At 40.2% G+C, this 25806-nt stretch overlaps 1 protein-coding gene across 1 annotated transcript in view; it reads right to left on the reverse strand.

The window, feature by feature from the left end:
- Positions 1 to 375: 375 nt before the first annotated feature.
- PGM2 (phosphoglucomutase 2) overlaps positions 376 to 25806 on the reverse strand; it is a 37763-nt gene continuing 12332 nt past the window's right edge. Inside the window, exons 4-14 of the mRNA XM_060111273.1 lie at positions 23028 to 23112; positions 21277 to 21360; positions 20963 to 21156; positions 17863 to 18052; positions 16316 to 16413; positions 14685 to 14865; positions 14501 to 14594; positions 12897 to 13026; positions 11970 to 12159; positions 7957 to 8090; positions 376 to 2624 (exon numbers count right to left, since the gene is read on the reverse strand). Coding sequence (XP_059967256.1) covers positions 2522 to 2624; positions 7957 to 8090; positions 11970 to 12159; positions 12897 to 13026; positions 14501 to 14594; positions 14685 to 14865; positions 16316 to 16413; positions 17863 to 18052; positions 20963 to 21156; positions 21277 to 21360; positions 23028 to 23112 — 1483 coding nt within the window. The 3' untranslated portion in view covers positions 376 to 2521. The remainder of the gene's footprint in view (positions 2625 to 7956; positions 8091 to 11969; positions 12160 to 12896; positions 13027 to 14500; positions 14595 to 14684; positions 14866 to 16315; positions 16414 to 17862; positions 18053 to 20962; positions 21157 to 21276; positions 21361 to 23027; positions 23113 to 25806) is intronic.

The following is a 25806-nucleotide window of genomic DNA, read 5'->3' on the forward strand; positions in this document are numbered from 1 at the left end:
ACTGGACGGTCTTCCCCAAGCAGTTTAGCTACGAGAAGGCAGAGGGGGCTTCTACACAGCGCTCCGTCCCCATCACTGCCTTCCTCTCCTGGAGAACATTTCCTGGCGTCTGCATGCCACGTGGTTCTGCCTTCCTCGTCCCTAATTTCAGCACCCCTCCCTTCCGGCTGCAAGGTAAGGCAGGATAGGAATACACGGCTGCCTGTCTCTTTGGTAAAAAGTGTTTTTCCCCCATCTCAGATGTTAGGTCTTGTAAGAAGGCTAGTTAAGCATTCTGCCAAAGAGAACTGTCAATGATTTATGATTGCTGATGGTGCCCTTAATGGATTTTTATATAATTTAAAGACCTGCAGCATGATATGACCTCAGAGACCATTTAGTAAAACCTCTTTATTTTAAAAATGACAAACTTATCACCCAAAGTCCACAGTTTACATTAGTATTCACTCTTGGTGTTGTATATTCTATGGATTAGGACAAATGTATAATGACATGTATTCACTATTACAGTATCATACAGAAAATTTTTTTTACTGCCATAAAGATCCTCTGTGCTCTGCCTATCCATCTCTCCTTCCCCCTTGACCCCAGGCCATTCACTGACCTTTTTCTTGTTTCCACAGTTTGGATGATAATGATGTGTTAACATAGGTCCATCAATAGTAACAAATGCACCACTCTGGTGGGGTGTCGATAATGGGGGAGGCTGTGCATGGGGTGGGGGCAGGGCGGGTACGGGATATCTTTGTACCTTCCTTCAATTTTGCTGTGAACCTAGCACTGCCCTAAAAAAAAAAACCAAAGTCTTAAAAAATAACAAAATGGAGACTTTGACAGGCTAAGTGACCTGACTAAGGTCACAGAGCTGGCTCCCCGTGGATCAAGACTAGAATGCAGGGTCCTTATGGTGCAAGCTTTATGCACCACACGTTGCTACCCTGCATCCCGCTATAACAAGAAAAAGTCAAGAAATACTTACTGGAGGATCTCCTCTAGGTCCAACTGAATCACCCGCTCACATGAGGGAAGTGGGGCAGGTCCTGAAGTTTACATCTGGGTTCTGTTTTCACCATCTCCCCACCTCTGTCCAGGACCGCACACACACACACACCCCAGTGCCTCCAGGCTTTTGCTAATGCTGTGCTCTGTGCCTGGAAGACTTCCTCCTCCATCTCCAGCTGCTATTTGCCCCTGAAGGTGAAGCTTCCTCTGGGCAGAATGAATCCCACTCTCACAGTCCTCAACTCTGGGTACTTTAAAGATAACTTAATTATAGAACGTGTTAAGTACTGTAGTTACTTATTAGCCCTCCAACTAGACCCTGAGCTCCATCAAGCAGGACTGGATCTTAATTACATTCGCATTTCCAGAAACAAACTCTGTGATGGGGTACAATTTATGTGCTCACAAAAATGTAGAGAGGACACAAATCTAAAGTTTCTCTTTTCCAGAGTACACTTTAAGGCTAGAAAACAAACAAAATAAATATAGCTTCTACAATGAAGCAGCTGATAGAATATATTGAATATTGTACTTTTTTTTTTTTTTTTTTTTGTGGTACGCGGGCTTCTCACTGCTGTGGCCTCTCCCGTTGCGGAGCACAGGCTCCGGACGCGCAGGCTCAGCGGCCATGGCGCACGGACCCAGCCGCTCTGCGGCATGTGGGATCTTCCCAAACCGGGGCACGAACCCGTGTCCCCTGCATCGGCAGGCGGACTCTCAACCACTGCGCCACCTGGGAAGCCCTGAATATTGTACATTTAAGAGATCTGGTAGGGGACAAACTATGTATCACTAGGATACACAAATATTCTTTCCTTTATGTTAGAAACATGATTGTCAATGGTACTGTAATTTTTCATTGCTCTGAAACTGTTAATAACCATTTAAGTTAATAATAATATAGGCAATCATTTGCTTTAAAAATAAAAAATCACACAAAATATATAAAGTATATAAAGAACAGTTTGGTCCTCAGTCATGGGTACTCAATGAGAGTCATTTGGGAAGGTTATAAGGCCATCAATTATGAGGAGGCACGGATTAAATAATGAACCTGGAAAAGTCTAGATTTAGATTGTGATCACATAAGAACAAGGCAAAAAAAATCAAGGTCAGGTAGTTACTGTTTAGAGTCCTTGCTGCTTTAGGACCGTATAGGCTTTCTGGCTGTTTTACTTACACATAAAATGAATTTTAGAGAAGAAACATATTTGGTATTTATTCTAATGAAAGCATATTAATTACAATATATTTTTGAAGGTTACTTATTTTTAAAATCTTCATTTTTTAAATTCAGATGATGCTCAACCTTTTAACAGGAATGTTGGTTTGTTAGATTTGGCCATCTTTCTTTATTATCCTTAAAGTTCAAACATAAAACAAGGAGGAATGTAGGTCTATTAAAAAATACGAATACTGTAGCAATAGTTTAAATTATTTGGCCCACAAAAATATTGCTTAAGAAATCAAGTTCAGCTTAATTGTAGGGAAATGTAATTATGCCCAAGGCTGGGATAGTTTACTCTCCTTTTGGCTGCAGGTTATACTTTTGTGGCTGGAAAAAATGTTCTTCAATAGCACTGACTAGTTCATTTAGTTCTTTCTTCAACTGGTCGGGATCACTGCAAAATAAAGGGGAAAAAAATTCCAGGTCAGTGGATTATTCCAAAGCATATTTTAAAGACTCCTCACACAGATCAGTTAACATCGATATTTACCCTTAAGCAGAGGGCTAAATCAGACAAAACAGAACTCCAGTTACTTAAGCATGGGAACACATCTGTGATGTAGACAAAAAACTCATGTGACAATATTCATATTTTCCGCAAAGGCCTTCCTGAGGTCCCTACTATGAACAAAAGCACCCCTTCGCACTTCTCATAAGAATTTTTAAGAAACACAATTTGTAGCCTAGCATCCCTAAAAGCTCTGTCTGTACCTAACAGTGCAGAGAAAACTTTCATGACTTCAGCTGTCATTAAATCCTGCTGAACTTTTACAAATGACATGGCTGGCAAGTCTTTGGTTTCCCAGGATACGAATGTTCTTGATCCTGTTTGTCTTCAAACTACTGGGAGCTCGGCTACAGCCTCCTGTGTAAGGTCTTCCCAGGATGGAAGAGATGGGGAGCCTCCTAGTGGACCTTCTGGTCACTCACCCGGAACTCAGACCCCGAGACCCCCTGTTTATTATTATTTTTTTAACATCTTTATTGGAGTGTAATTGCTTTACAACAGTGTATTAGTTTCTGCTGTATAACAAAGTGAATCAGCTATACATATACATATATCACCATATCTCCTCCCTCTGGCGTCTCCCTTCCCCCCTCCCTACCCCACCCCTCTAGGTGCTCACAAAGCACCCAGCTGATCTCCCTGTGCTATGCAGCTGCTTTTTATTCTACTTTGGGAACAAAAGGGTCACAACTAAAGTATAAACAAAAATCCTGGGAACTAGATCCCTTTAAGGAAACTAAGTTTTCAAGCATGTGGAAAACACTCATTTATGTGCAAACAATTGGAAGGTTGATAACAGATAAAACAGACTTGTAATTAGACAGGTGTCTAATTTATGTGGCAGCCTTACATATCAGGTTACTAGCATGAGGTGAGTTACTATAAGTACTTAAAACCAAAAAGCTCAACAGAAAAAAAAAGTCCTTCAATTCAAACTTTTAATACTTCATACTTGACCACCTTTAATGTATGCAAACTTAATTTTAATGGAAAGGGCAATCTTTGTAATTAGTTAATATCATTTTTGCATTGTAAGAGTTAACCAGTACAACTAAAACAATCCATTTTATTACAGACATTAATTCTGGCTGTACTACTTACTAGCTGTGCGCCCTTGGGCAAGTGACTTAACCTTTCAAAGGCCCAGATTCCTCATCTGTAAAACTGAGATAAAGACTATTTTCTCAAGAGAGTTGTATAGATTGAGATAAATTATAGAAAGCAATTAGCACAGAACCTGGCCCAAAAACCTCAATAAATGTAGCTATCATTATAATTATTTTTACCCCCCCACTGGTAACAAATATAGTAATTATGCTTCATAAATATATATGAATTACACAAGTCTTTTTCCTTCTCCATAAATGTGCTTTGAAGAAAATAACAGTTCTCAGGAAGGCACACTGACTAATAATTACTGTTTTTTAAAAAAATATATTTCTTTCTTTCTTTCTTTCTTTTTGGATGAGTTGGGTCTTTGATGCTGCACGCGGGCTTTCTCTAGTTGTGGCGAGAGGGGGCTACTCTTCACTGTGGTGCGCGGGCCTTTCATTGTGGTGGCTTCTCTTTTTGCGGAGCACGGGCTCTAGGTGTGCGGGCTTCAGTAGTTGTGGCTCGTGGGCTCTAGAGCACAGGCTCAGTAGTTGTGGTGCACGGGCTTAGTTGCTCTGCAGCATGTGGGATCTTCCCGGACCAGGGCTCGAACCCATGTCCCCTGCATTGGCAGGCGGATTCTTAACCACTATGCCACCAGGGAAGCCCTTAATGGTTTTCTTAAAACAATATACATAAAACAAAACTCATCAATGAATTTACTATACATCTCCTGCTGGTTTTGTTTCTCTGTTAGAACCCTGCTTGAGATTATTACCTAAATCTTGAGATAGTAAGAGAGTGTCCTTGAGTTGAGTATTGAAGTCTGCGACTTATTTTCAAATGGCTGAGAAAACAAATAAACCAACCCAAATATATAATATTGATATGTATGGTGAGAGCAAATATTGCAAAATGTTAGCAACTGCTGAAACTAGGTTAGGGTAGGCAAACTATGGCTTGTGGCCTGTTTGTGTAAATAAAGTTTTATTGGAACACAGCCACACCTATTCTTTTATGTCTGTGGCAGCTTTCCGGCTACAACAGCACAGCTGACTGGTTATAACAAGGGCTTATGGTCTGCAATCCCTAAAATAGTTACTATTTGGCTATTTACAGAAAAAGTTTGTCAACCCCTAGTCTATGTGAGGAGTATGTGGGTATTCACTACATTATTTCTACATTTCTATAGGTTTGAAATTTTTCACAATAAAAAGTTGGACAAAACCAAAGACATCAAGGGAATTCCCTGGCAGTCCAGTGGTTAGGACTCTGTGCTTTCACTGCCGAGGGCGCAAGTTTGATCCCTGGTTGGGGAACTAAGATCCACAAGCTGTGCAACACAGCCAAAAAAAAACCCCAAAACAAAAAACAACAACTAAAGACATCAACCCCAACAAAAATATTTTTTTAAAGTAGGACTTATATTTGAAAAAGATTTTCTATTCAAAAGGGTTAGTGGGTTGCGGAATTCTATGAATGAATGAAATTCATGATATAAAATATATTAATAATATTTAACGTTATCAGAAAGTAAGGAAACCTTATCTATGGCTTTATTGCTGTTGTGTGTTAGTTATGCTCATGCCTTGCTTGAGCCCTGACAGCCTATCTATGGGCTGACCTAGTGCCTAATGTTTCATTTAATAAATGGGAGCAACATTTCAATGACTATAATAAAAGGACAAATTTTCAAAGTATTTTCAGCAATTTAGAAACTAATATTTGAATTTAAGTCCACTCAATAAGCCATGTGAAAAATGTAAATACCATAGATCCTTAAACAGTAAGTTGTATTGTTATTATAGAAGAAAGTTTTCTAAAATATTACACATATTTTCACAGGATAATGAAAAGGAAAAAATATAGAGAGAAAACAGATCTTTAAATTGGACTTATGTCCATTTGTTTTCAAAAGAGTAAGATACAGAAATATGAAAACACTAAGTGAGAATGAGAATTATTCAGAAGAAGATTCAGGGCTGATTTGGATGTGGCTTGCTATTTCCTTTATGATAAAGTCCCCAACAGGTGACTATTCTGAGTTCTTGTATCCATGTTTTATGATTTTGTTTTCTTTTAATATCTCTTGCATTGCTATCAGCCCTCACTTCTTCACGCCTAAGGAAAGTCCAACTGTAACAAGTCTTCCCTGCCCCTCTAATCTGCTACATTTAATCTGCTATTAGCTCACTGATTTAAGATGCTCAGAAAATTTCCTCTGCTCTTATTTCCACATAATGTAAATTTGGTTCACAAGCCAGAAAAACGCTATGGACAAAGCTTTGGAGTGTATGTGCCATTACTACCTAGGCCTGTGTCGTCTACTACAGTAGCCACTAGCCACACATGGCTACGGTGCAATTGAAATGCGGTTAGTTCAACAGAGGAACTTTTTTTTTTTTGAAATTTTTCATTTCAAAATGAAATGAAATGAAAATGAAAAATGAAATTTTTCATTTCATTTAAGTTAATTAATTGAAATTCAAATTTGAAAACTAGCACTTGATTCAGTTATTGGAAAACTTAAGTATGTTTCCAACAACTTGGGTGTCAAAATCTACTTTTTCAACTGTAAATTTTAGGAACTCTAAATACAGATTAAGGGGACCTCTCTGGTGGTCCAGTGGCTAAGACTCCGTGCTCCCAATGCAAGGGGTCTGGGTTTGATCCCTGGTCGGGGAACTAGAGCCCACATACCGCAACAAAAGATCCTGCATGCCACAATGAAGATCTCGCAAGCCGCAACTAAGACTCGGCGCAGCCAAATAAGTAAATAAATAAATATTAAAAAAAATACAAAAAACATTTTAAGTATTTCCAAAAAAATATAGCATTCGAATTTGAGATGTGTGGTAAGTGTAAAAAATTGTACGGATTTTGAAGACTTAGTGGGAAAAAATTTTTTTTAAATATCTAATTAATAATTTTTATAGTGATTACATGTTGCAACGTTAATATTTAAAATTCTTAGTTAAATAAATATATTATCTGTTTCTTTTCACTATTTAAAAGTGTGTCTAGGAGAAAATTTCAAGTTGCATATGTGGCTCACATTTTATTCCTGTTGGACAGCACTGACTTAATTCACTTTTTAAAAAAATTTCCTGATTTTTTAAAAATTATTTTTATTTTTTGACTGTGCTGGGTCTTCGTTGCTGCACACGGGCTTTCTCTAGTTGTGGCGAGTGGGGGCTACTCTTCATTGCGGTACGCAGGCTTCTCATTGCGGTGGCTTCTCTTGTTGTGGAGCACGGGCTCTAGGCACACAGGCTTCAGTAGTTGTGGCACGTGGGCTCAGTAGTTGTGGCTTGCGGGCTCTAGAGCGCAGGCTCAGTAGTTGTGGCGCACGGGCTTAGTTGCTCCGCAGCATGTGGGATCCTCCCCAACCAGGGCTCGAACTCCTGTCCCCTGCATTGGCAGGAGGATTCTTAACCACTGTGCCACCAGGGAAGTCCCAAATTTCCTGATTTTGAACTGTATTCTGAATAGAGGAATGATAGCTAAGTGACTGTTAAATAGGTGTGTAATATGACATTTACACGTGCTAGCTACATGTACCACGGCTGATAAAGTTCAAAATGTTACATGTGTTGGAAAGTGACCAACTCAAACCCTTTACCAAGGTCACAAAACACGACCCTGAAGCTACCAGACCATTGGCTCTTTGGTGGTAAGGACTCTTTCTGCTGTGGCTCTTCATCTGCCCCAAGACCCAGCATGACTTACACACAATAGGTGCTCAAAGATATCTGTTGAATGGACGTGTAATGCATTTTAATTTATTGCATCAGAGACACGGAGAAAAAGAGAAAAAGTCATTGGTGTCAGCCTCAAATATAGAGTACTAGAAAAAGGAAATTTAATTATTATTACTGAAATTAGGAATGAAATTTTCCCATACAGGGACAAATTTGGGGTAGAAGGAAATAACCAAGTAGGAAGTAAGCACTCTTGTCCCTAGACGCTTCAAGGGGCTGTTAATGTCACAATAGTGCTGCAGGTTCTGAAACAACATTCCTAATTAAACTACATATTGGAAAGATAAAATATTTTACTTAGCGTCTGAATAGAATTTAGGAAGTTTAGGGAATAAAAGTCACAGCAGCGGCCATCCACAGCATACCTATTTCCAGGGGGGGCGCACAGTTCCGAATAGTACTTGATTTTGGGCTCTGTTCCACTGGTCCGCATGGTGGCCACACCTCCATTAGCAAAGGTAAAGGTGATCATTTGGCTGCTTTTACTAGTAGGGAGAACCTAGGAATTAATTTACACGTTATAAATTTAAGTAGTAACATAAGCTGTTCTTACCTAACTAACATTTTCCCCTGAATAAGCAAGAAAGTAAATGCAAAACAAAGAAAAAAAGAACATTTTTGAGGAAATCAGAAAATGTACTCTGTATAAATGAAATAAATAATAATAATAAGGCAATCTGTGAAAATTAACTTTATATATTACTTTTTACCTCCATGGTTCTATTAAAGCTACTAAAGTTTTACTAAAATGGAAACACATCATTTCACAAGAAATTGTTTTAAACCGATTCATAATGCACTACCAAAACCCCACAAAACACTAGGCTGATTTCACTTTCAAGGGCTTCTGGTAGATGTGTTCTTAGCTGATTGCTCTCCAAACTCCACTAAAATGACTGAAGCATTAAAATCAAAAAACACACAAGGGCAAAGAGGCAGCAGCAGTTGAGGGGGTTGCCAACCAATCGTGGTAGTCAGAAACCAGGTGGAGGGGCAGAGGTGACCTGATGGAACACAGGAGAATGCCCTCGGAGCCCCTGTAGCAGGCAGATAAGAACTGAGTCAGCATGTTCTGCAGGGCCCTGGTAAAGCTCACTACCTTGGGCACCTGGTACTGCAAAGGGCAGGCGTGAGACCAAGAAGCTATTAGATCCTCCCAAATCCCCACCTTCTGCCCACGTGGTCAACCAACCACCTCCTCAGGAGATGGTTTAAATCTCTGGTGTAATTGAACCAGAAGGGCTCAGAAGCTGGGGATGCTGGGCACCATGGAGGGCAGGGCATGGAGAAAACTTAGAGTAAGTCAGAGTCTGCACATTGAATGCTCAAACCCCTCCTCCCAGGTCTGCAGCACCTCTCCACCACTTCTGGGGCCTCAGCATCCCAGCTTATTACCCTCAGGCAGGAGATCAGGGTGAGAGTGAGGCTTCCCCAGGAGACCTTGAGGGAAATAAAGACAATACAAAGGAAACAAGATCTACCTTTTAAAAAAGCTATAATTAATATCCTTAAGAGAGGTAAGATATAATACACATGAAACAAGAATAAGATGTTACTTTCTTTTTTTTTTTTTTTTTTTTGCGGTACGCGGGCCTCTCACTGTTGTGGCCTCTCCCATTGCGGAGCACAGGGTCCGGACGCGCAGGCTCAGCGGCCATGGCTCACGGGCCCATCCACTCCGTGGCATGTGGGATCTTCCCGGACAGGGGCACGAACCCGTGTCCCCTGCATCGGCAGGTGGACTCTCAACCACTGTGCCACCAGGGAAGCCCTAAGATGTTACTTTCAATAAATTAGAGAAAAAGAGCTGAAATATTCAAAGAAGCATTGAAAGTTAATGTTGAGGTAATACCCCCAAAAGTAGGAAAGAAGGATATAGATGGACAGTGGGAAAAAAGAAACACGGAAAGTAGAACATCACTCCAGGAGAGTCAGCATCTAAGAACCTGTCAAGAAGGACTTGTCAAGAAGGTGAGAACAGAAAATGCAAGGGAAGAGGTTACTTGAAAAACAACCATCCAGCGTCCTTCTTTGACAAAAATCAAGAGAATTTCTCAGAACTGAAAGAAATGACTCCATAGATCAACAAAGGCCAACCAAGTATCCAGAAAAATGAATGAAAAGAGACCCATACTAAAAGCATATCATTGAAATTTTAGAACCCCAAGTTTAGCGGAAAGTTCCTAATGTCTTCCCATGGAGAAAAAAACAAATGGCACGGAAAGGACTGAATGAGTATGGTGTTCTCATCCCTGAATGCAGCACACAGCAGGTCCCAACTATCTCCTGAGTGAATGAATGATGGATGCTCAACGGCTTTACAAATACAGAGCAATGCTTTCCAAACTGTGAGTCAATAAAGCATGAGGGTAGAGTAAGACATTTTCAGACCTAAACACCTCCAAAAATTTACTTCTCATTCATTTCTTCTTAGGAAGCTACTAGAGGATGTGATTTAGGAAGATAAATATAAAAAGAGGAAATCATGGGGTCCAGGAGCAAGGGACCCACCCCCAGAGAGTGGTGAAAGGGCATTCCCAGGATGACAGCTGGGCGTTCAACCCAGAGAGCAGAAGCCTCTCCCCAGAGGAAGGGACCAGGAGGGAGGCCATTGGAAACAAGATGGAACCAACAGTCCAGGTCGAAAACCCTACTGAGAGGTATTTGAAGGATGTGGGAAGAACTGGTGAGGGTTACATAGAAATCCACGCAAATGAAAGAACAAAGCAGCTATCAATTACAGGAAAAGAAATTCTTTATACAAATTAAGGGGAACCTAATCATAGTACACTACTTAACTAAGCAAAAAACAATAGTTACCAGTCATAATAATACAAGCATGGAATCTGATGTCACCAAGAGTTGTGGTATAAATGTACTGTGAGGACAGGGGAGAAGAGTCGTGAATGCTGGAAGTGTAAGAACTAAATCCCTATCTCCATAATAGAAAATTAATAAAGTCTAACACTGATAAGTCATAGTATCACCACATAAGCACACTGTTTAGAAATCTGGTGGTAAATACCAGGAGAAACAACTAAGAGGGAAGGTGTTTGTCTTGGCACATGGAAATGAGATGGCAGGAGTTGGAACTGCCCTGTTTAATCATAACCCTTTTAATACTATTTGCCTTTAAAAACATATTGTGTGCAGATGTAAATTAAAATATAAAAAGGTGAATATCAAAGCAAATGTCCATGTGATGAATTGGGAGATTGGGATTGACATAGATACACTTATATGTATAAAAGGTATAACTAGGGCCTCCCTGGTGGCGCAAGTGGTTGAGAGTCCGCCTGCCGATTCAGGGGATACGGGTTCGTGCCCCGGTCTGGGGGGATCCCATATGCCGCGGAGCGGCTGGGCCCGTGAGCCATGGCCGCTGAGCCTGCGCGTCCGGAGCCTGCGCGTCCGGAGCCTGTGCTCCGCAACGGGGGAGGCCACAACAGTGAGAGGCCCGCATACAGCAAAAAAAAAAAAAAAAAAAAAAAAAGGTATAACTAATAAGAACCTGCTATATAAAAAAATAAATAAAATTCAAAAATTAAAAAAAAAAAGGCAAATGTCTAGTATCTCATAAGGATATTCTTATTGTCCTTCCTCTACCCGCCTGCCATAGTTAGCAATACTCTTCTGCCACATTTGAGCCTTCTTTTGACTCCAGTGGGGGAATATACATGGTAGGAAGAATGCAAACTCATGCTTCACAGCTAACAATTCCTATATATTCAGAGAACAGGGTAAAACTAAGGAGGAAGCAAGCAGTGGTTCTCAAAGTTGGACCAGTAGCATTAGCATCAGCAGGGAACTTATTAGAAAGGCAAATAAGGGGTGGGCTGCAGGACTCAGTGTTTTAACCCGGCCACCAGGTGATTCTGATGCTTTTTCAAGTTCAACTGCTGAAAGAGAGGAAAAGCTGGGTTTGCAATCAGAAGACCCAGATTCTATCCCGAGCATCACCAATTAGCTGTGTGACCACAGGCAGGTCTTACACTTCTGAGTACAGTCGTCCCTCGGTACCCGTGGAGGATTGGTTCCAGGAGCCCCCCACAGACACCAAAATTCATGGATGCTCAAGTCCATTAGATAAAATAGTGTAGTACAATCAACCCTCGGTATCCACGGATGTGAAACCCTCGGATGATGAGGGACGACTGTATCGATTTCCTGCTGTATTAAATGACGGCATTGGCTTAGATGACTAGTGAGAACCCCATTAGTTTCAGCTCATGATTTTTAACTATCTATATATTTTGATAGCTTATTTATAATAATGCCTAAAAGCAGCTTCAATTAATTATATGATTAAGTTGAGCTATTCAAAGTGTAGTCAAAAAGTAAACAGAGACGAGTTTAATTGATAAAAGACATTACTTACAGCTTTTTTATCAGGTTGGCTATCATCATAGCCAGTTGTAAGGTCCCTAATGCCAGAAATCTCAAATTTGCCACAAGTTTTTGGATAATTATTCTTCCCATCATAGTTTCTAAGGTTTTCAAATAATTTTTTAATAGTGCCTTGATCGTGGCAGATAAAATACGAAGCTTTGGTGATATGGTAGCCATACCTAACAATACAAACACAATTACATGCAAAATGAGGAACAAATAATTCTGCACAGTGTACACTGAACATGTATCAACCAGTATATTCTAAAACAAATAACCGTGACTAATTTCAAAGGAATAACTCAGCATTAAAAAAGAGGTCCAATTTTATAAAAGAGGTCCAACAATCTACCCCAGGGATCGCTGAACTGCTCTGTGGCCCTCAGCCTGTATTTCTAAGTAAAAGTTTCTCTACTGGAACGTAGCCATGCCATGACCATTACCTTATGTATTGTGTCTGGCTGCTTTTGCACTACAAAGGCAGTGGTGAATAATTGCTTTAAAGACTAAACAGATGTTTTGTGAGCACATTTAAGTCTTTTTTGACACTGGACACTTAAAAATCACATTCTTCCCTTAGCCATTTCTGCAACTAATGTTCTCATTTGTTAAGAATCAATGTCATCATGAATGGTAATTACTATTAAGTAGTTAAATATCAAAGGGAAAAGGTGATCCCTTATTTAGTTTTTATAGGCAATAGAATTCATAACCAAAGTAAGGACATCAGAAAGAATATTAGTATCTCATGCATAAGAACAGAGTAAAACATTAAAAAATATTATTACATGTGGGGATAACATGTAAACTGTATTTATGGCGATCATTTCACAATATAGATATACATTGAATCATTGTGTTGCACAACTGAAATGAAAAAAAAATTACTTCAATTTAACAGTCAATAGAAACTTACTCAACATAGATGGCCTTTAGCTGCTGAGACAAAGACAAATTCTTGGTTGCTAGAAAGCTGGCCAACTCTGCACTTATGACGGCGGCACTGACTCCATCTTTGTCCAGAACGAAAGGGCAGCACATATATCCTGCAGAAACACGTGTCATACACACACTCTGAGGAGTAGGTCCCTTTACACACTGTGTGTGCACACATCTATATGCTCCCTGCCTACTGCATAAGAGGTTGTCAGTATGTAAATGCTTCTCATTCATCACCATTACATTTAAGAATCTAGGCCAGCGCCTAGCACACAGCAGGTCTTCAAGAAGTATTTGCTGAGGTACAAACTACTATATATAAAATAACTAAGATACAAGGATATATTGTACAACACAGGGAATGTAGCCGATACTTTATAATAACTATAACTGGAGTATAATTTATAGAAACATTGAATCACTATGTTGTACACATGAAATTAATATAATATTGTAATTCAACTATGCTTTAATTTAAAAAAAGAAAAGAAAAAAGAGAAAGTATTTGTTGAGTAACCTGTAAGGAGAGTCTCCCTCCTAGACAAACTGTACTCATTTTCCAGGTGTAGACCAAATCTCTCTAGCTCACACAAAACTGTTTCCAATTGTTCTAGTCAATGCTTATTCTGTCTTTTCCGAATCCCCATATTTCTTACGAGTTATATGATTCATCTTGACACCTAGCCTATACTCTTTTGTGTGGTTTCTAACTAGATCTATACAAACTGCTGTAGGCTAAGGTCAGTGCCATCCATTTCTTTCAGAGTCGGTGTGCAACTGATATGCAATAAATATTTGATAAACAAATATAAGAAAATCTTTTTTTTTTTAATAAAAAGCTATAGGAAGGCCAGGATTGCAGTTCTGAGAGCAAAAGAGCAAAAGTTGAGCTCTTACACATCATTCAACGAATTAGTTCAATGATGAGCCTGTGTCTATGTTGCAAGGAATGTATGAACTAGAAGAGTATGTATTATATAATAAGCATGATGTACAATAACTTTTATTAAACAAAGAGCTAAAACATCCCCAGCCCAAACATTTGCATTTCACGTTTCTATTGCTAGCTCTCCTTTTTTGCTCATTGATAGTGATCACTTAAGACAAGTGTTCTTCCATCATCCTGGCTGGTTCTTTCAGGTGACAGTCACTCTGATGAAAGTCCCACAACCATGCCTTCTCCTTTCTTCTGGACAGATCTCTGCGGAGCACTCTATGAGGGGAGTGAACTATATTTGGCCTGGATATCAATACCATGGTGAGGAAATATGGTAACTCCCCAAATAGGAGGATTCTGAAGCTACTACAGCCGCGTACAGAACATCACTGTTCACAATTATCTGGGCAAAGGATTCACTTCCTGACATGAATGGCTTGGTTATTTGTGAGATATTCTTTTCAGCTAAAAAAATCTGTGATGCCAACTTTGGGGTAGGACACTTCAGCATTTGCTGAGCATCACAGAAGAAAAACAAACTGTGTGTTCCTGTTTCATAGTTAATCTTTTGAACCCACATCTTTGCCCATTTATTTGCATTCTATAAATTAACTGATCCCAGGATCATCATGATCAACTCTTACCAATAGCTTCTTCAAAAGCAAATAAGACATTTTTCCCCTGGTCTATTAGCTGTTTGGCTCGGTTTCCCATCCACTTAAAGCCAGTCAATGTTTCCTAAAAGGATAATCCAAGAGAGAAGGAAATGCCTTAGACCTTCTACAGAGCAAAAGAAAGGGAAAAGAGCAAGTCTCACAAACACCTTACCTCGAAGTGAAAGCCCTCCTTTAAGGCAATGGCCTGCAGGATTTTGGAGGAGACGGTGCTGGACAACATATATATGTCTTTGAGGGCGCTGTGATCTTGGTTCTTTTCTTTCCAAGAAGTAAAGAGCCACCAGCCCAAGAGGGCCCCCAACTCGTTGCCTGAAAACACTCTCCATTCACCACTGAAAGAAAAAACAACCTATGTACAGCAGTGATCTCAAGAGAGATCACTTAATTGTAAGTAACAATTAAGGACAGAACAATTAAGCCAAACAAGGCTCAAAGTAGCCTCTGCAGGACTGTTCTTATTATTCTTGTTTAAATAATAGGCCAGAAGCGTGACTGCCGTTCCACAAACATACGAGCAGCTACTGTGTCTCAGCCTGTTCACCTAGACAAACACCCTGTCTTTGAAGAGTGTATAAAATAAGTACATCAGTGATGACACACAAATGCTTTTATCTCAGTCTTCGGCAAAGGCTTTGGTTTTAAGCATAACAGAAACATGCTGGCAAGATGCCCCCCCAAGGACTTCCCTGGTGTTGCAATGGTTAAGAAATCACCTGCCAATGCAGGGGACAGGGGTTCGAGCCCTGGTCTGGGAAGATCCCACAGGCCGCAGAGCAACTAAGCCTGTGTGCCACAACTACTGAGCCTGTACTCCACAACAAGAAAGCCACTGCAATGAGAAGACCACGCACTGCAACAAAGAGTAGCCCCCGCTCTCAGCAACTAGAGAAAGGCCCGCGCACAGCAACGAAGACCCAATGCAGCCAAAAATAAATAAATAAATTTATATATATATAAAAAGATGCCCCCCACGTATAATAGTTTGCATATCTCAATTTTCCGCTCAGCTTTGCTGATTCTGAGAGAGAGACTGCTTAGCATTCCTTAAGATCCAGCGCACTGTTCACACAGTCAGGACACCACAGAACAGGCTTGCAGCTTATGTTCTTGTCTGTAGGTGGCTACAAGTACACCTCACGTTTCAGCATGTAGCACCTTAGCTTAAATTTCTAAAACCTGATATAGAATTGAATCTGTTTTGTTATAATCGAAAATCCTAACCCTTTGACAGCACCCCACCATCTCCCAAACATCACATAGGCTGTTTGACACCCAAAACTGCTTTCACTTTCCCCCCTTTACCTACCACTGCTCTATACAAACTCTACAGTCGCACTTGTCTTAAGCATCGTCAGTGCCCCACAGGCATCTTCCCTGGTCTGTTCAACCTGAATTCAACATTGCTTTGAAGCTCCAGTTCCTCATCAAACCTTTTACCAAATGCTGAACTGTAAAGCCAGCAACAAAGTACTTTGCCCTCATTAGGCACTGAGTCATTAATTATAATAAAAGCAATGATAAAATAGGGGACGATAACAAATAGTAATTTCAATTCCAAATACATACTGGCTGGTTTACTCTGCAATGTGCTTGCTGATCGTGTGGCCCCCGGATCAGTACTTGCTCTATGTTAAAGGATCTTACTGAGGTTAAGTGAGATGATCATTTGCAAAATAAATGGGAAATATTTCCAAATAGGTCTGGTCTCTCCAGAAACATTTTACTGCCAAAGATGTCACCTTTTATATTTTCCATTATGTAGGTAATCACAATTAATTGTACCTGTCTTGCTTTTCTGCCACAGCAAGTCTGTCAGCATCTGGGTCGTTTGCTAAAACGATTTTGGCTGTGCTTTTGTCAGCCAAAGCAAAAGACAAAGTCTGAAAAAGAATAAGAGAAAAGATCATTCCAATCAAGAACTGAGCACAGGGCTTCTCTAGTGGTGCAGTGGTTAAGAATCCACCTGCCAATACAGGGGACATGGGTTCAAGCCCTGGTCCGGGAAGATCCCACATGCTGCGGTGCAACCAAGCCTGTGCGCCACAACCACTGAGCCTGCGCTCTAGAGCCCGCGAGCCACAACTACTGAGCCTGCGTGCCACAACTACTGAAGCCCGTGTGCCTAGAGCCTGTGCTCTGCAACAAGAGAAGCCACCGCAATGAGAAGCCCACGTACCACAACCAAGAGTAGCCCCCACTCACCATAACTAGAGAAAGCCCACGCGTAGCAACCAAGACCCAACGCAGCCAAGTAAATAAATAAATTAAATAAAAAATTTTAAAAATGTTTTAAAAAAATTGAGCACATTTCAGTCTTTAAAAATGTTCAGTTCTTTAAGAACTAAAAGAGGTCTTTCCCCAAACCGAGGCTGAATTTTATTTCTGGAGCTGGTCTTGGCTGGTCACATATTACTTTTTGAGTCAAAGGTCAGATAATGAGAGCATCAACACATGACCCATATGTGCCCATGGGATTCACCCCACATCTGATAGTGTGTGTGGCTGGACTGGTATTTCCAGGCCTGGGCCTGTGGTCAACCTAACAGACAAACCAAAATAAACCGACTCTCTGGATATCATTGTTACCCAAACCTTTAAAAAGACTAAAAGGAACCATAATTTAAATGACACTTCTTCGTATCAGAAAAATATCAATTGAGGAATAAAAATCATGCGATAAATCTCCATTCTATTACTGTTTCTTTTTGGCATTAAGAAGAACAGTAAATTAACTTAAAATTAAAATGATTAAATTGAATGTAAAGTATTGTTTTAAGTTTGTGAGCAATTTCAGCTCTCATATCCTGATGCTAAGACATCTGATTTGAAAGTTCCTTTAAGAAATGGATGACTGGGCTTTCCTGGTGGCGCAGTGGTTAAGAACCCACCTGCCAATGCAGGGGACATGGGTTCGAGCCCTGATCTGGGAAGATCCCACATGCCGTGGAGCAACAAAGCCTGTGCGCCACAACTACTGAGCCTGTGCTCTAGAGCCCATGAGCCACAACTACTGAGCCCGTCTGCCCAGAGCCTGTGCTCTGCAACACGAGAAGCCACCGCAATGAGAAGCCCATGCACCGCAATGAAGAGTAGCCCCTGCTCGCCGCAACTAGAGAAAGCCCTTGCGCAGCAATGAAAACCCGCCAAAAATAAAATTAAAAAAAAAAAAAGAATTTAAGAAATGGATGACTAATAAATATAAATATTTCCAATGATGAAATTACTTTTTTGTTCAGCACAATGAAAATGCATAAAAAGATTTTACTCAAGAGTAATAGTTTTGAATTATATTCAAGATAAATTTTATATTAAAAAAAAAATCAGGTTACCAAGACACCTTCACCCTCTTCAGGATTTGGGTATCTCACTGTTGGGAACTCAGGATCGGGGTCCTTCTGTTCGGGAACAGCCTCGGGAGGAACAAAGTCAAAAGCCTTGAAAGCCGACTGCACGAAGCTGTGACCCACACCATGAACGGAGGTGTGCACAAACTTCACCTTGGTCTCCCTGTTCACAGCCCTTGAATCAAACACATGGAGAATGATAAAATATGCAAATATGGCTCTCAAAACTGGAAGGACTGCAAAATATCAAGGAACCAGATTCCTAAGAATGTAAGGTACCAAAGTAATAAGAATGTATAAGACAACTGAGTATCTTTCCAATTCCATTAAAAAAAGAGAACTTATTCACTTTCTTTCAAACATACACCCTCCCCCAACACATTCAAGTTTTAAATTTTACTCTGTAGTTATTTTCCACAAATCTGCTTCCTTTTGGATTTTATTTCATGCTACAGCTTTCACAGCTGGCCCAGTGGCAGTACCCACCCATGGCAGTGCCAGTAAATACTCTTTACTAGCTTCACACGTTTCAAAGTGTCCCTTTTTTTTTTTTTTTTTTTTTTTTTGCGGTATGCGGGCCTCTCACTGTTGTGGCCTCCCCCGTTGCGGAGCACAGGCTCCGGACGCGCAGGCTCCGGACGCGCAGGCTCAGCGGCCATGGCTCACGGGCCCAGCCGCTCCGCGGCATATGGGATCCTCCCAGACCGGGGCACGAACCCGTATCCCCTGCATCGGCAGGCGGACTCTCAACCACTTGCGCCACCAGGGAGGCCCCAAAGTGTCCCTTTTAACACAATGTGACGGAACATCCCATACATGGATGCATAAAAAATAAAACATTTTCTTTGTCAAGTAACAATCCTGTCTGGCAAAGTACCCTGATCTAGGGACTTAATGTAGAATAAAAATGTACATCAAGGGCTTCTCTGGTGGCGCAGGGGTTGAGAGTCTGCCTGCCGATGCAGGGGACACGGGTTCGTGCCCCAGTCTGGGAGGATCCCACATGCCGTGGAGCGGCTGGGCCCGTGAGCCACGGCCACTGAGCCTGCGCGTCCGGAGCCTGTGCTCCGCAACGGGAGAGGCCACAGCGGTGGGAGGCCTGAGTACCACCAAAAAAAAAAAAAAAAAAAAAAAAAAAAAGTACATCAAAATTAACAGCAGATTTCTCTCCAGACCCCAAGCTTGGGGAGAATCCTTAAGAAAGCATCTCTTGTGATCCAGGCTGTGGGGAAGTGAACACCCACCACCATGGGAGGGACACAAAACTCTACCCAGATGTTTCTCCCCCATCACCCCTATAGGACAAAAGCCTTAATCTGTAGGGGAAAGGGCAGCAACACCATAGCCATAGAAGGTGTTGGATAAGGATGCATGATTTATAACCAATTTGAAGATGAATAAAATATTAATATACCTTAACAAAAAGAAAAAAATTAACAGCAGAAGTTATAGAAAGGTAAGCACAAGATGTTAAAAAATTCCAGTGATCTGACTGCTAGATTCTTAGGTTACTGTCCACTTCTTTTGGCAATGAATAAATGAACAAGGTCTTCCTTAAGACAGTAGTAGTTTAAAACAAACATACCGTTGAAAATAAAATGCATCTAGAAAAATAAATATGCAAGATTAGTGAGAACAAATCTGGAAAAAACCTCTTAGATATTAAAGTGAATTATAAAGCTATCACGATTAGAACAGTTTAGGTCTACATATATAAAGGCAGATTAAAGGAACAGAATAGAGTCCAGAAGTTGATCCAATTTGAAAATGGGAAATATATATGAGAAGCAGTAAGGCTTAGTGGTTAACATGATTTAGAGACAGATTCTAAACTTAAATCTTGGAGCTCTGCCACTTATAAGCTGTGTGACTATTGGTTATTTTCTTAACCTCTCTGTGTCACAGTTTTCTCATCTGTAAGATGGCAATACAGCAGAACCTACCCTCAGCATTACCGTGATGATTAAAATGAGATTAAATTAATTAGTACAAGTGAAGGGACTGTAGCAGTTATCTGATACATAATAAGCACTCATATATCATGTTAGAAATTGTTAGATTAAAGGTGATATTTCCAGTCAAAGAAAAAGAGATTCTTTAGTTTAATATGTTGTTACAATTGCAACTTTTTAGAAACAACCTAATCTGCTTTCCTACTTTATGCTTCATACAAAATTAAAAATCACCAACAACTCAAAAGATTTAAACATTGCAAAATGTAAACATGAAAGCCAAAGCAAAACAAGAGTTGTGCTTTTTAAAAAAAATAATCTTGGTATAGTGAAATCTATCTATAGTGACACAAAACCCAGGAATCAGAAATTAAAAGTTTCAATGAAAAAGTCCAAAGGTAACAACAGAAGGGAAAACAATATTTGAAATAAATGAAGTCTAGTTTTCTGTACAAGCAAAGAGGTTTTACAAATGCAAAAGAGGAACAAATACATAGAAAAATATAGGTTAAATAAATATTTAAAATATTCATAATTAAAGAATGCAAATAAAGTTAGGTATTACTTTCATGCAGCAAATTGGGAAAGAGGAGAAATTTAATACTTAGTATAGGTAAGAATGTGTGGATCATATATTATTATCATATACTGTTGGTGGGAATCTCAGCTAGTGTAACATTTCTGGAGAGCAATTTGTTAACCGTTATCAACTTTGTAAATGCATATATAATTCTGATGCCTGCAATGTATCTTATGAATACACTTGTGTGCACACACACACACACAAATATATGCATATATATGTATATACACATATACATATACATGAATCTACAACAGAGTAGCAGCCGTGGCCTGTGGGCCAGCCACCTACTTTTGTAAATAACATTTTCTGGAACACAGCTATGTTTGCATGCATTCATTTCTGTATGATCTATGGCTTCTTTCCTACAACAGCAGAGTTGGGTAGTTGTAACACAGTGGCTCACAAAGCACAAAATATTCGCTATCTGTCTTTCTAAGAAAAGCTGCCAGCCCCTCATCTATAGCCTCTAAAGTCAGATGCAGCTACAGTATATATACCAACTGAGGAGAAAACTTAACGAAAACAGAATTTGGCTAAATCCATTTACCTGTGAAAACAGTATTTTTTAAGGTCTTCAAAGTAGTCCTTATTGATGGAAGCACTTGGGTCATGAAAGAGTGGACTGCCATTGATCACAGAATCATCCCAAGCTTGAGGCCATGGCTCTAGATTTTCTTCAATAGCCTGGGAAATCCCTTTATCATGAGGAGAGATGATCTGAGCCCCGTTATCCCAGTAGACCTGGAGAATGCAGGAACATATCTAGATGGTTTACAGTTCATCCATTCCCTATGCTCCCAAACCATAAAGGCATAGGATTCATATAGAAGGACATAAGTGTGGAGAGAAAAATAAAAATACCTTGTAACCATTATCCTGCTTTGGATTGTGAGAGGCAGTTATCATGATTCCAGCACGAAGTTTCAAATGTGATACTGTGTAGGGCTGTAATACAGTAGGAAAGGAGAACAGTTTTAAATAAAAAATTAGATATACTTAAAAGGTCTATCATATATTGTACCGTGTTCCCTTTTAATAAACATCATATACAAACATCATATTGTGTCATACAATATTTTTGTGCCACATCCAAGCAGTACACTCTGACTACCTTTAGAACTAATTCACTGCTCAAAATTCAAATAAGAAAGGTAAGTATTTTCCTAGGTGTCTTCTTATTCTGTCTTCTCCTTGGTAGAGCTAGAAAACTCTCCAAACAATATGATGGTCTGATTCTCCACTGCACATTCTTTTAAGCCTTCTGCTTGGGGTAGCAGCTTATGGATTCACTTTATTCCCTCCAACTGCTTCCTCTGCTCTTCTTCCCCTGATTTGCTTTTAAGGAAAAGGTTGAGGAAAATGTGGGAGAAATGGAGAGAGCTCTCACAGCTTGTCATTTATCTCCCACTCCAGGTCTGATTATCCCTCTCTTGCATCTCTACTTAGCTCCCATCTTTACAAGACTACTTCCCCAAATGGGGAGAGGTAGGCTTATGCGCCCCGTGGCTACACATGAGATTTACTCTACACAGGCATCCTGAGATTCTACCTGCCTGTCCGCTTCCACCCTCCCACCAAGAATCACTGTGGTCACTTGTCCCCCCAGGAGTTATCTCATATTCCCCAGGTTTCCTGGAGCAAAGAAAAAGGGAGAATCACTCCACTACGTGGGCAAATGACCATGAGACACTCATTTAATTCATGTCTGATATAAAAGTAATAGCTATCAACACTTACGTAGTACAGAAGACCAATGATGCTTGAACACATTGCAATTTTTCCATCAAACAATAAAACTTGAACCCCATCTGGATGTGACATTGAGTGCCTACTGGGATATTTACAATCTAGGAGGCACTGCACCTACCTGTCAGTGCACTAGAGACAGTAAACACAAAGCTAGTGGAGCTCACTTTTTTATTTACACACTCTCATTTCTACTTGATGGAACTAACTGCATTCAAACCATGTTTTTGGTTTAGTATCTAAAAACATTTATGCTTAGCATCTGGCTCCACTCTTAACAGTTCTATCTACTTAAAAGCAACAGCTGTCACAGTCCCTATTGTCCTTTTCTTTAGATTCTGCTACAATAAGAATTTGATAAAAATCTTCCTAAAACATGCCAAGTATGCTTCTTATACTGGCCATGAATAGGATTTAGAATGAAACATTTATATAAAAAGTTGGTGCACCAACTTGTCGAAAATTTTCATGGTAAGACACGGTTTGAGTTGCATTCAGATTTAGACCCAAGAAGTTTCCTAATTGTGATAGCTGGGAAAAAAGAATACAAACCAAATTAAAAAGCAAACAGACAGACAAACAAACAAAAGACATTTTGCTAACTAGCTAAAATATCCTTCGAATGCAAGTAAAAGAAAAATTGCATTAAAAAATCAATTTGGATGAATCAAAAGTTGAATACCAGAGAATATTACTAGGATGTGGGAGGAACATTCCTGGAGAGGAGGGAGAATTCCTGATAAAAGGCAAGGGGCCCTTCTATCTTTCAAACACCTGAATCCCAAGAGCACTGAAGACTGTAAAACTCAGCCATGTCCCATCTCTGATTCCATGATAGGAAATTACAAGAGGAAAGAGTTACTTACCACAAAGGGGGTTGGAGTTATATCAGAAAAGAGGTACACAGGAATCCCCTGGCTGATAAACGTAGTTGCAGCAAGTCGGGCGAATCTGGAAATGCAGAGTGATGGGGGAGAAAAGGAAAGTAGAGCCATCAGGACCGTGGGTGACAATAAAGAAGGAAATGAAGGTCCAACCATTTCTTTAGACTGAGAACGGCAGCCAGGTTGAAGAAAACGTTTATTTTACTTCTGCTGGCAGAGAACATTAAGGCTGGAGGAACCTTAGGAGTCATCTTACTCCACCCCTTTGTTTTACAGAAATGGGACTAAAGCCAAGAAAGGACATATGACTTGTCCCATGTCCACGAGCCACTCAGCGGCTGACCCAGGCCTGCACCCAAGTCTCTCAGCTCTCTTCCATCCAGGGGGTCTCAGCGGAGGGCAATGCTGCCCCCATGGGACATTTGAATCGTCTGGAGACATTTTTGGTTGTCATCAGGGTAGAGAGCTAGTGGCAGCTAGTGGACGGAGGCCAGGGATGCTGTTAATCATCCCACAATGCACAGGGCAGTGCCCACAACAAAGAGTTATCTGGCCCAGTACCAAGTCACTTGGCAACAGTGCAGGGATGGAGAAACCCGAGTCTAAAGCTGTCACTATCCAGTATATGCCATGAAGACTCGTATTTGATTCGACGTTGTCCTCTACAAAACATACGGCACACCTGCATGTGTATGTGATATATGTGTAACACATATACGCATATGACATGTATATGACATATATACATCTTGGCTCCATTCAGCCCTTAGAAGAAGACTTAAATCTTTGACACTTTGACATATTTCTCACTTTCCACAGCACCTGGCTTAGGGCAGGACATAGAACATGGCACTGGGTCTTTCTTCATGCATGGAGTAAAGTACTTCATCACAATAATTGAGCAATTTACTTCCAATGAACACCACCACACTATTACAGGATTAAACAAACAAAATATTTGATCATTCTCCCAAATAGTTCTTGAGCACTAACTTCATGGAACACTATTTCGGGAGCTGGCTGGGGCAAAAAGAGATCTTTAACAACTCAAGCGTCAAAATTCCTAGGATCAATAGTAATACGAAAATGATTTTGACAATTAAAAAAAATACGTCTACATAGGGGAAAGTCATAAAAATAACAAAATTTAGCAAAAACAACTTAACTAAAAATCTGAATTAAATCCACACTGTATTCACTAGAAGGTACTGAGTCACTTTTACCCTCATGAAATGTGTAGCATGTGTTCAGGCTGACTTTAAAGGTGCTTTCTTAAAGCTGTCAAAGGAGACACTCAACATACCTACGATATATACATGATATATGTGAATTAAGTTACAAATGTGCATGAAAAAAGATTCAGTGTGTTCTTTGCATATACTTAACAGTTATTGCTTAAGTTTCCCACCAGATATTTAAAACTGTAAGATTAAAGAACTAATCAACATTTCCTTAGGTACAATTCTGAGACTGCAATAGTTTCCGACTCTTTAAGAAAATGTCGGGCTTCCCTGGTGACGCAGTGGTTAAGAATCCGCCTGCTAATGCAGGGGACACGGGTTCGAGCCCTGGTCTGGGAAGATCCCACATGTCACAGAGCAACTAAGCCCGTGCACCACTACTGAGCCTGTGCTCTAGAGCCTGTGAGCCACAACTACTGAGCCTGTGCTCCAGAGCCCGTGAGCCACAACTACGGAAGCCCACGTGCCTAGAGCCCATGCTCTGCAACAAGAGAAGCCACCGCAACTAGAAGCCCGCGCACCGCAACGAAGAGTAGCCCCTGCTCACCACAACTAAAGAAAGTGCGTGCAGCAACGAAGACCCACTGCAGCCAAAAATAAATAAAATAAATAAGTAAATAAAAAAAAAAGAAAATGTCCATTTCCTCATCATGAGTGTTTTACCATACACTGGTTAGTAATTGTTACAACCTCTAAATATCTTGCTTGCTGTAGATGACAGACAGCGACCCTGAGCTCCACTCCATCCCATTCTATCAAACTCTGAGACTTGAACCATAAACAAATAGAATCAGTAACGTCGGTCACTTTAAGGAACTGATATGGCCCCAAGGCCAGAGCAAGAAACAGCTGCACCTTAATTGACAATGTTAACATATATGAAAGATGTGTCAACCTGAAGCAGGGTAGTCAGCCTAAGGAGAAGAAATTTGAGAAGCTAAACAGGCAGTTAGCCACATATATGCACTGTGCATGCTTTGACCGGAGGGTCTGACCTGCTCGTAAAGCATGCTTATGATGTAATTCTCACTGTAAATTCACTAACTGAAATTGACAAACTGATATTCTGAGGTTTATACTACATTACTCTCTTGTGAATGTAGTTCATAAGCATCAGTCCTTGAGAGATACAGCTTCTCTCTTGCTTTATTGACAAAAATCACATTTTTGAGCCTGCAGCTGAAGACCCAATGTTTTATATCACCCTGAGTTCAACCTAGGAGCTGATGTCATCTGGTATTTTGCCCTGGCCATGCTCCCTTCCTCCAAGCCACACATTTGTTCCCATTAATGTTTCTCTCTTAGACTAGAAGCTACTGAGAAGCAAAGATTAGGACTCTATGAATTCATCCAGCACTGTAAAGTTATAAGACTTTTCATTAATATTAAACATTGTTATGTTCTTCCAATCTAAGAAACTACTAATACTTATACTCTGGAAAGATTTTAAAAATTCAACATAATAGAGGAAGTGATCAATTAAAAAAGAGGGTCATATAATGTGATTAAGAGCAGTGACT

The sequence above is a fragment of the Mesoplodon densirostris genome, chromosome 1, assembly GCF_025265405.1.
Source record: "Mesoplodon densirostris isolate mMesDen1 chromosome 1, mMesDen1 primary haplotype, whole genome shotgun sequence".
Taxonomy (NCBI): Eukaryota; Metazoa; Chordata; class Mammalia; order Artiodactyla; family Ziphiidae; genus Mesoplodon; species Mesoplodon densirostris.